We start from the raw sequence: 9,868 nt of genomic DNA on the forward strand, positions 1-9,868 counted from the left end.
TGTTTCTGCCACACACTTCCTTCTAAAGGCAGAGGCACCAGTGAAGCCAGTAGGGAATCAGAAAGCATGGCAGAAAGGCCCAACAGTCATGTGTAGACTAAAAAGTCTGTTGCTTCTGGGATGAAGAAATGGAGGCAAGAACCCTTTTTAGGTTGAGACAGAAAGAGAGAGAGGAGGCAAAGATGCATACACCCATGGATGCTTTCTGGAGGCGCAGCTGTGAGGAGATAATCAGGCTCAGGGGCGGCTGTGCACCTCCGGGGAAGACAGTGCAGGGACTGTTCCCCACCAGGAGCAGCTGCCCCCCAACGTAGAGCAGCCTTCTCCTCTGCCTGTGCTCAAGGAGGCACTGCCTAGCCGTGCTGCCTGGTTCATCCCACCTAACCATCTTTAAGCTTAGCCAAAGCACATCTGACACTCTCAGAGCCACTCACCTGCCATGTTGGAAATGTTAACGTTCAGCCTTTTCGAGTTACAGGGCATTTTAAGAAAGAAAAAAAAAAGGGCAATCAACTCTTGTTTTGGCAACGGTAGGGGGGTGGCATTTCTTTAACACCTAAGTCAAATAGTCAGAGGGAAGTATTTCTGTCTATGCTGCTATATGGAGTCAGGGCCACTGCAGCAGAAGGGCATCGCATGTGGAAACTTCAGGGGAACAGGGCAGCCTCATTGGCTGCAGAAACTGAGGTGCTCCATGCTCCCCGACCCTTCCTGAGCTCTTGACCTTCAAAGCACTTTACAGACAGAACCTAAAGTGGAAATGCTATCTCCACACGAGGCAGAGACTCTATGACCTAAAATAGTTTTCTTCCTCCAGGCAACTAGCGTCGGGGTGTGAACAAGCAGCCAAGGGGCAGAGAGGGGCAGCTGTCAGGATAAGCAAAAAGCCACCAGGAGCACTGGTCTTAGCAGAGCTGGAGAAGATCTAAGTCTGAGGGAGGAGAGGGGACACTCACAGGCAGAGACGCTTCCCAGGTCGCACTACTGGCCCCATCCCTGGGTACCAGTGCACCTGAGGCGAGCTGTTGCCTGTCTGGGTGCTCTGACATCCTCCCTAATCAGGAGAGCCTACCCTGCTGAATGGACTAAGAAACAGATTTTAATGTCAGTAAAGTGCTTTGAGGAGCTGGGAGGAGATGAGGAGGAGATCTGCCTGGCATCCCCATAGCCTCCAAGATGGAGGACACTGGGCCTGGTTAGGGCTCTCTGTTCTGGCCCTGCCACAAGTGCTTTCTGAATGCTTGAGCCAGGGACTGCCTAGAAGATCCAAGCCCTGCAGATTCTTCACACTAGGGCTGAACACCCAGACTGAGCCTGGGCTTTATGCCTGGTCACACAAGAGACCACAGGGTCTAAGCCAGGTGGCCAAGGACCATAAAATAACCCAGACCTTTCCAAATGATCTCTCCCTGAGGGTTCCAACAGCTCCACTAGCCCCACTCCTCCTCACTTGCTTTCCAGAGGACCATGACCCTGGCACCCGGGCTCCCACTGCCACCCGCCTCCCCACAAACCCTGGACCAAGCTGATGCTGGAGGCAAAGGCTCCTCCCTTACCTCGAGAGATGGTCCCTCCAGGGGCAGGGTTGACACACATGGGTGGAAGGCGGGGTGGGGGAAGTTTGCACTGACGCTGCCTGTGCTGGGCCCGATCTGGGGAAAGAGAGAGGGCATCAAGGTGACATGTTCTCACTCCTCACAGTTACAGACCCCTGGACTGACTCACCTCAGAGCCTCTGTGAGGAGCTCTGGGCAGTGGGACTGCTGGATGGTATGTGAAGCCAGTCACAAGGTCTGAGAAACAGTGCCACCAATTCCACACAGAAAGAAGGCAATGGTCTTCTGTAGAGATGTGATATGTGATAACTTTGTAGAGATCCCTTCCTCTCAAAAAAGCCCCCAAACTCTCCCTGTTCCCTGAGCCAACTTCTGTGAGCTGAACAACCATCCCATTTCCTCCTCTAGAGCTGCAAGTTGTGAGGATGAAACAAGAAAACAGCTGAAAACTGAAAAGCCGTGGTACCATGTAATCCCCCTATCTGTCTTCCACTTATGGTAGCTAACCTTGTCTGCTGTTGGTTCCTGGATGGCATTTTAGCAACCAGGTCTCAAATTACTCTTTACTTCTAAGAAATGGGCAAGAAAGGACCAAATGACTATGCAGGTCCTCCCTAAGCCCAGACCAGACCCACACTTACCAGCCTTTTCACTCTTTATAAAAGTTAATGATTTGCCATTCCAAATACTTCCATTCATTTAAAGATTAAATACTACTCATCAGTGACCTATACTTTTCTTTTTTTAAAGATTTATTTATTTATTCATTCATTCAGAGAGAGAGAGAGAGACAGGCAAAGGGAGAAGCGGGCTCCATGCAGGGAGCCGGACGTGGGACTTGATCCCCCGTCTCCAGGATCACGCCCTGGGCTTCAGGCGGTGCTAAACCGCTGCGCCACCGGGGCTGTCCCTCTACTTTTTTTTTAAGATTTATTTATTTATTTATTTATTTATTTATTTATTTATTTATTTATTTATGATAGACAGGGAGAGAGAGAGAGAGAGAGAGAGAGGCAGAGACACAGGCAGAGGGAAAAGCAGGCTCCATACCGGGAGCCCAACGCGGGACTCGATCCACGACTCCAGGATCGCAGGCCTGGGCCAAAGGCAGGCGCTAAATCGCTGAGCCACCCAGGGATCACCCTAAAGCACTTTTTTAAAGAAGTTCCCAAAACTTTGATATTCATGAACATCACTGTTGCACAGGAAGGTGGGAATGTATAGGTAAATAAGGTTTCACATGTTTACCACCATCTACATGGTGAAGACACCATTGAATCACTGGGTCTGGGGTAAAAGGTACATGAGCATCCTGCTCTCTTTGCTCCACTGGTTTCAATATGATAAATGGGGCAGGAGAGGAGTAGGCAGAGACAGCCACACACACACTACACACTTGAGCAGCAGTTTGCTCTGCTACCATGATGTCCATTTCCGTAATGCAAGATGGCTCATATACAATTGGTACATAAGGGAATGGTATCAGGAAAACATGAAAACCCTCAGTTCAAATGTGATTTCTCTAAGGCAAAGGAACTGGAACAGCAAAGGTAGATTTATAATTTTCAGCAAGAAAACAAAAGACTGTTCCAGATATGTGTGTGTATACACACACACACACACACACGTTTTTTTAAGAGAGAGAGTGCATACACGAGCACAGGAGAACAGGGATGGGAGGGGCAGAGGGAGAGAGAGAAAAAAAAAGAGAGAATCTTAAGCAGGCTCCATGCCCAGCACAGAGGCTGATGTGGGGCTCAATCTCATGACCCTGAGGTCATGACCTGAGCTGAAATGAAGAGTAGGACGCTTAACCCACTGAGCCACCCAGGTGCCCCTCAATTATACTTTTTAAAAATTAAAATTGAGTGCCTGTAGGGAATCAAGGTGATAGATACATGGATGTTCACTATACAATTTCTTCAACATTTCAGTAGTTTTGAAAATTTCTATAATAAAATGTTGGGGGGAAACGCAAGTAGCTACAGTGAGGTCCCCCTCCCCCACAGTGCCAGCTGCACACATGCCTTACTGGCAGCCCCACGGGCTCAGAGCCCCACTGCCACCCGCACGGCCTCAGCACTGCCAGCTTTGCTCCCGAACACACTCTGTACATTTTTTGCACTGTACTGCGCTGCTTGCCTTGGCTGTCCACGGCATATTCCCAGGCCCCAGTGACTGGTATTGTCACACTCTGGCCATAAAGTTGCACTCTACTGCCTCGGCTCTGTTTCTCCCACAAGCCCTTGTATGACATTAGAGGTGTGTGATTTTGCGGATAACACATACAGTGTTGTAGCAGAAATACTTATAGGGTCTTCTGGAACAAAGTGCCTAGGATCAAGGTTTATCTTGAACTTAAGGTGGAAAATGACCGCTCAACCTCTCCAGTCCTGTTTGAGAAGGGTTCTCATTCATATACAGGGATGCTGGATTGAAAAAAGAGGAATAAATAATTTGATGGTTATTGTTTCATTAAGCATTTTCAGTAATTGGGGGCAGGGAAGTTGTTACAGTCCCACAACCTCACTGAGCCTTCTTCTGACCATGGAGCTGAAGGAAAATTGTCCATTCTTGCTGCTGATCTAGTGTTTTTCAAAGTTTTGTGACGACTGTTAAAGATTCAGCTTCAGATTCTCTTTGTGGCCTGTTTCTGATGGCATTACCTCCGAGACAAGAAACTTGTGTTAAGAAGCCAGCAAAGGCAGTAACAGGCCACTTACCAGGCACACAAGTGTGCATGCTGGGAGGTGCTGGCAGCTGTAATGAATTACATAAGAGGAAAGATGGCAGCCACAAACCCAGTGGGCCACTATCCACAAAGCTGCAGGGTACTGCTATAGCTCTTACCTTCAGAAGTCTCAAATGGCCTGCCCCCTTGAGACTCTAAGCCCCTGAGTGCAAGAAAGCATAGCTGTCTCCACACTAGTGTCTCCTATATAGGTGCTCAATTATGCAGCCACATAGCACACAGCACACCACATGCTGAGGCCAGGCTGTCACTCTCTGGCAAAACACTGGCTACAAGTCTGCATCCCAAATAGATCAGTCTACTCACATTTATCAAGGGCCTGCCAACTCAAGACTAAGGGCTGGAGACAGACCACAGCCAAGGGCTTTTCCTATATTATCTCTAATCTTCATTATACCTCTGAAGATAAGGGCTGGAAAACAGGATCAGGTAAGTTAACACCTTGCTAGTGTTAGTGGGGACCAGATTTGAACCCCAGCCAGGCTGACTCAAGCTTTATACCATGTGACATTTCCCTTCAAGATTCATGACACCTTAGGGAGCTCATAATCTCACCATGAGGAGCAGAAAAACATAAAAACTAGGTAAGAAATAAAGAACAATCCTATACAACAATAAAAATGTCACAAGGCCAAACATGACCAATTGCCAAGGCCATGGTGCAAACCACAACTGATACTAGCATTCAGAAGGCAGGAAAGGACATTCTGCCTTAGAGTCAGAAAAGAAAATGTAGGTTTGCCTCAAGGAAAATATTCAAGACAGTAAACTCTTTCTGATTAATGGTTTTCCCTGAGACTTTCAAGCATAAAATGGTTGTTGGTAAGAATGTAACACTTACCTGTATGGAAAGCAAGGCCCCAAATCAGACTATGTGTGATAATTATGTCCCGAAGCTACTTAATACCACGGATTGTGAATTTACCAGGTGTCAGGCCCTGTTTTAAGCTCTTTACATGCATTAACTCCTCTGATCCTTACAACAACCCTGTGAGGCAGGTACTAAGATCTGGCCCACTTACATCATGAGGAAACGAAGGCACAGCGGCCCAATCATCTGCCTCCGGCTTTGGCCAGCAAGGGTGCAGAAGTGTGACATGAACCAGGCATCTGGCTCCAGAATTTTTGCACAGTGAGGCTATGTTGGCTCCCATGAAATTGAATCTAACAACGTCATCCCAGACAAAAAGCCTCTCAAACAAATCAATCTCCAGCCTAGAAAGAAAACTCAGCCTAGAAAGAAAATGCTCTAAAGGAGTTTTGCCACAATTCTCTCACCTGGTACCATCTCCCCATCATGTGGGAGTGAAACAGCACAGAGAAAAAGGAGGATTATGATTTTACTGAGCTCTCCACCTCTTTACAAAACCAATGCTGTTCACTCAGACACTCCCACCAGGAGAGAACCTATTTTCATCCAACTTTCACAAGTGGGTGGACAACAAAGCCCACTGATTAATAAGTAAACACAAAGCAATTAAGTCTACTTCATTTTCAGCTCAAAATCAAAATGTGCTGTCCACACTAATCTCAAACCCAGTGTTTCCCTTTTCAGACACTTAGCCAAAGAAACTAGGATGACAGAGATTAATTTTGTGCAATATAAAAACAGAGTGGCTAAAAACAAACAAGAAGGCAGGAAGAGGCTGCTGAGCCCTGGGACTTCCAGGCCTCCTTCTGATCTCATCCAACAGGACACCACTCAGCTAAGGTTTTCCAGGCCTCTAGGAACATAAGTGGGAGAGGAGACACAACGGGGAGGAACCTTTCTTTTCTTTTTTTTTCAGTAGGCTCCACACCCAGCGTGGAGTGCCATGTGGGGCTCAAACTCAAGTTCCTTGGATCAAGAGTAGCATGCTCAACTGACTGAGTCACCCAGGGCCTCCAGGGGAGAGCCTTTTTATTCAGTGGTTCTAGAAGGTCTATTATGGTTGATTTGTAAAACGCTCAGACAGGAATTTCCCGGTCTGCATCAACAGGGGTAACAGGCCTTTTACTCACTGTTCCCTAAAAGGAGGCAAGTCAGGCTCCTAAGATACATACACAAGGCCCTCTGAGATGTGGTCCCTGAAGGCTTCCCCAGCTACAGCACTTCCTATAAGCATGAATAAACACTACCCTGCAGGCCAGCCATTGCTCCATTCTATCACTGCTTATACAACCCTCTGACCCTATCTGTTAGAGAGCGTGATTCGAAAACCTGCCACGGTTTCTATGACCACTAATATAACAATGACCCACACTCACCAGCATTTGCTGAGGCCTGCCCTGTGCAAAATGCTATGCCAGGTGCCATAAATGATAAAGGAACACAACAGGCTCTGGCTGCAGGGAGCTTCTAATCTAGGGATGTGGAGATTAGTTCACAATAAACTAAGCACAAGAAAGTACAGATATGGTCCTGAGGAAAATCAGAGAGAGGAGGGACTGAATTTGGTTGATAGAATCAAGAATGGTTCATGGAGAAAATGGGATACAACACTGGCTTAGAAAAATAAATGGGCTTCCAATGAGCAGTGAGTACATGTGAGAGGATATCCAGGGAGAGGAACAGCAAAGGAACACAGGGATGCGGCCAGATACTCAGCCATGGGGTCATAAGCACTGTGTGAGGGGAAGGCAGAGAAAGGACTTTGGTGAGTCATGCAAAGAAGGGGTCTAAGGGGTCCTACACACTGGTAAGGAGTCCCTGCAGCCCTCACAGCTGCCCATCCCAGGGAAGGAGGGCATGAGGTCACAGGCACAGCTATGTTCTTACCTTTTCTGAATGAGTCCAGGCTGAACATTTCTGGCCAGGAGGGAAAGCTGGAATCCTAAGAAGGAGGGCCAAGAGGCAATGGTTACTATTCTCAGTCCAGGACCCCACAGAGAAGACTTCAAATACACAAAAAGCATGGTCCAGAAGGTGAGACAAATGAAACTCTTCACTACTGAGCACCAACTGCTGCTCCCAGCCTTAAGGATGGAAGGGCCATCTCCACTCTAGAGTAATTACATGGCTCTGTTTCTTTATCACTGAGAGCTTTCTTCTTTTCTCTGTCCTAAACTCCCTAAACCCTGCTAAACAGAACGAGACGCATTTCATCCTGAGAGACGTATTTCCACCTCATCACAGCACTTGCAGTTTTCCTGGGACTTCTGGGAAGAAAGGAAATTCTATATGGACCCCTTTTCTCATCTGGCATCAGCGAATGGGACTGACTGCCTTATGGACAAAGTAGTTTACTGAGCTTTCACAAAACCCAGTCAAGACCCTAGGGATGGGACCTGATGGCAGTATCAAAGAGCAAGTGGACTGTGATTCAAAGTAAAAAGCCTTTCGTGGCAGAGTCTATTATACAACAAATATGAAGTTAAAATTCAACTGTTGGTGGGACGCCTGGGTGGCTCAGTAGTTGGGTGCCTGCCTTCGGCTCAGATCGTGATCCCGGGATCCGGGATCGAGTGCCACATCGGGATCGCTGTGAAGAGCCTGCTTCTCCCTCTGCCTATGTCTCTTGCCTCTCTCTCAGTCTGTGTCTCTCATGAATAAATAAATAAATCTTTAAAAAAAAATTCAACTGTTGGGCAAAAATTTTGGTACATTTTATTCATTTAACTGAGGAGTATACTTAGAGCCTTAAAATATACACACACACAGAGAGAGAGAGAGAGAGAGAGAGAGAGAGAGAGAGATAAGTAACACCTCTGGTTTAATGATTTTTGTTTCAAAAACACTCAAACTCACTTATAGATGTTTTTAATAATGTAGTACTCTTGGGTTGGTGCAGTAAACTTACGTGGCCTCAGTTTAAAAACATCTACAAAATGTTTTAGCAAACCAGCATAATGTCCAACATTACAAGGAGTCTAATAGGGCCTACACTCCTGCTTCTGACTGCTTTCCCATCTCATTCTCAAATCACGGGGAGATGGGGGTGGAGGGCTGACCTGGGGCCGAATCTTTCAGGTCCATAGCAGGTCTGCCCTTATGGCCTCCTCTCCCCCAGGGATGCCGGAAATTTCAGCCGATAGGATATGGTAGCTCAGAGAGAAAACTTCAATACAATATCAACAACGACACAATTCACTTTAAGAAGTTACATTCTGTAGACTCCTTCTATCCAAATTAGAGGAAAAGGGTATAATTTGAGATTCTAATTTTAAAGAAAATCTGAGTATAAAATCTAAAACATCTAAGCAATTATTATTTGAGTCACAACATTTTCTTGCTAAGAAAGAGTAAATTAATTTGCTTATAAACAGACTGTTAGTTCTGCTTTTAAAAAGTCCCTGGCCAGGGGCACCTGGATGGCTCAGTGGTTGAGCACCTGCCTTTGGCTCAGATCGTGATTCCGGGGTCCTAGGATCAAGTCCCACATCAGGCTCCCTATGGGGAGTCTGCTTCTCCCTCTCCCAATGTCTCTGCCTCTCTTTGTGTTGTCTCTCATGAATAAATAAATAAAATCTTTATTAAAAAAAATAAAGTCCTCGACCCCAAAGCCACATGACACTATCTTTTCCTATATCAATCTAAAAAAATCTGTATGATATTCAAGATAGGATGTTTTAAAGATATCTTACTGAGTTCCAGAACATTTCAGAAACTGAAAAAAAATGTGCGTTCCTTGAAATATAATTATGTTGGAAACTTTTATGATTCAGAGTTTATCTCAAATAATTCAAGGATAACTAAAAATAATATTATGTCAAGAGTTCTTGCATAATGAAATACCACTTAACTCCAGGTATTGTCACTATGGGATGATTCAAGGACAGAGAGATTCCATAATGACTACTTAAAAATGATAGCCTTCTTCTAAGACAGTCACAAATGGATTTAATATGTGCCTTTGCTTTACAGTGTGGCTATATGTGAGATCTGCCACTGCTTTGTGTGCATGGCTAAGTCAACTTACCTTACACGAGCAGTGACAGTCTCAGATTTTGTAGGCTTTTGAACTGAAGCTGAATTCTCTCCTTGCTATTCCTCATCACGAGGCTGGGCCTCCTCCTAGAAAATACAAGACTGGGTCACTATAGTGATGGACCTCATACGGAAAATAAAGTTGCTGCAGACCACTGAAATCCATTTACTGACTCTAACAACAAGGACAAGTTTTGTTAATGGCATGAAACCCACACTGGACACACTGGCCTCACTTCAGGACCTGCCATGACAGGCAGACTCACAACCCATCAAATTGTGAGCTGCCCTACACCAGCACCCGTAAGATATCAAGAAAGAGATGTCATGGTGAAAAGGGGTTTGTAGTCCTGAAAGCATTTTCTCCAAGCCCAGAGCAAAACCTGCTTCCAGTTCTGAATTCTAATCCCATAACGACTCTAATATGACCCTACTTAAGATAGATAATAAAAAAAAATAAAAATAAAAAAAAAAAACCTCTTCCAGATTAGGAAAATAATGATTACTGAATACCATTTTCAGAGTTCACAAAGTACTTCCACAGACTTTAGAGCAGTTAATCTATGCAACTTCCCAGTTAGGTAGAAATTATCTTTCCCAGAGAAGGAAATTGAGGCAGATTTTCCCAAAGAAAGTTATGTAAGTTGCCCAATA

The 9,868-nt window shown here is 45.6% G+C and overlaps 1 protein-coding gene across 2 annotated transcripts in view; it reads right to left on the reverse strand.

Annotated features, from left to right (window-relative positions):
- Positions 1-9,868, reverse strand: part of DHX30 (DExH-box helicase 30) — a 29,263-nt gene that overhangs the window by 17,956 nt on the left and 1,439 nt on the right. Inside the window, exons 2-4 of one of the 2 annotated variants that reach the window (XM_055343798.1) lie at positions 9,207-9,301; positions 7,067-7,121; positions 1,557-1,652 (exon numbers count right to left, since the gene is read on the reverse strand). In XM_055343798.1, the coding sequence (XP_055199773.1) occupies positions 1,557-1,652; positions 7,067-7,094 (124 nt within the window). In that variant the 5' untranslated portion in view covers positions 7,095-7,121; positions 9,207-9,301. Of the gene's footprint in view, positions 1-434; positions 464-1,556; positions 1,653-7,066; positions 7,122-9,206; positions 9,302-9,868 lie in introns of those variants that run through there. The other variant, XM_055343799.1, reaches the window with a different exon arrangement.

The sequence above is a fragment of the Nyctereutes procyonoides genome, unplaced genomic scaffold (assembly GCF_905146905.1).
Source record: "Nyctereutes procyonoides isolate TBG_1078 unplaced genomic scaffold, NYPRO_anot_genome, whole genome shotgun sequence".
NCBI lineage: Eukaryota > Metazoa > Chordata > Mammalia > Carnivora > Canidae > Nyctereutes > Nyctereutes procyonoides.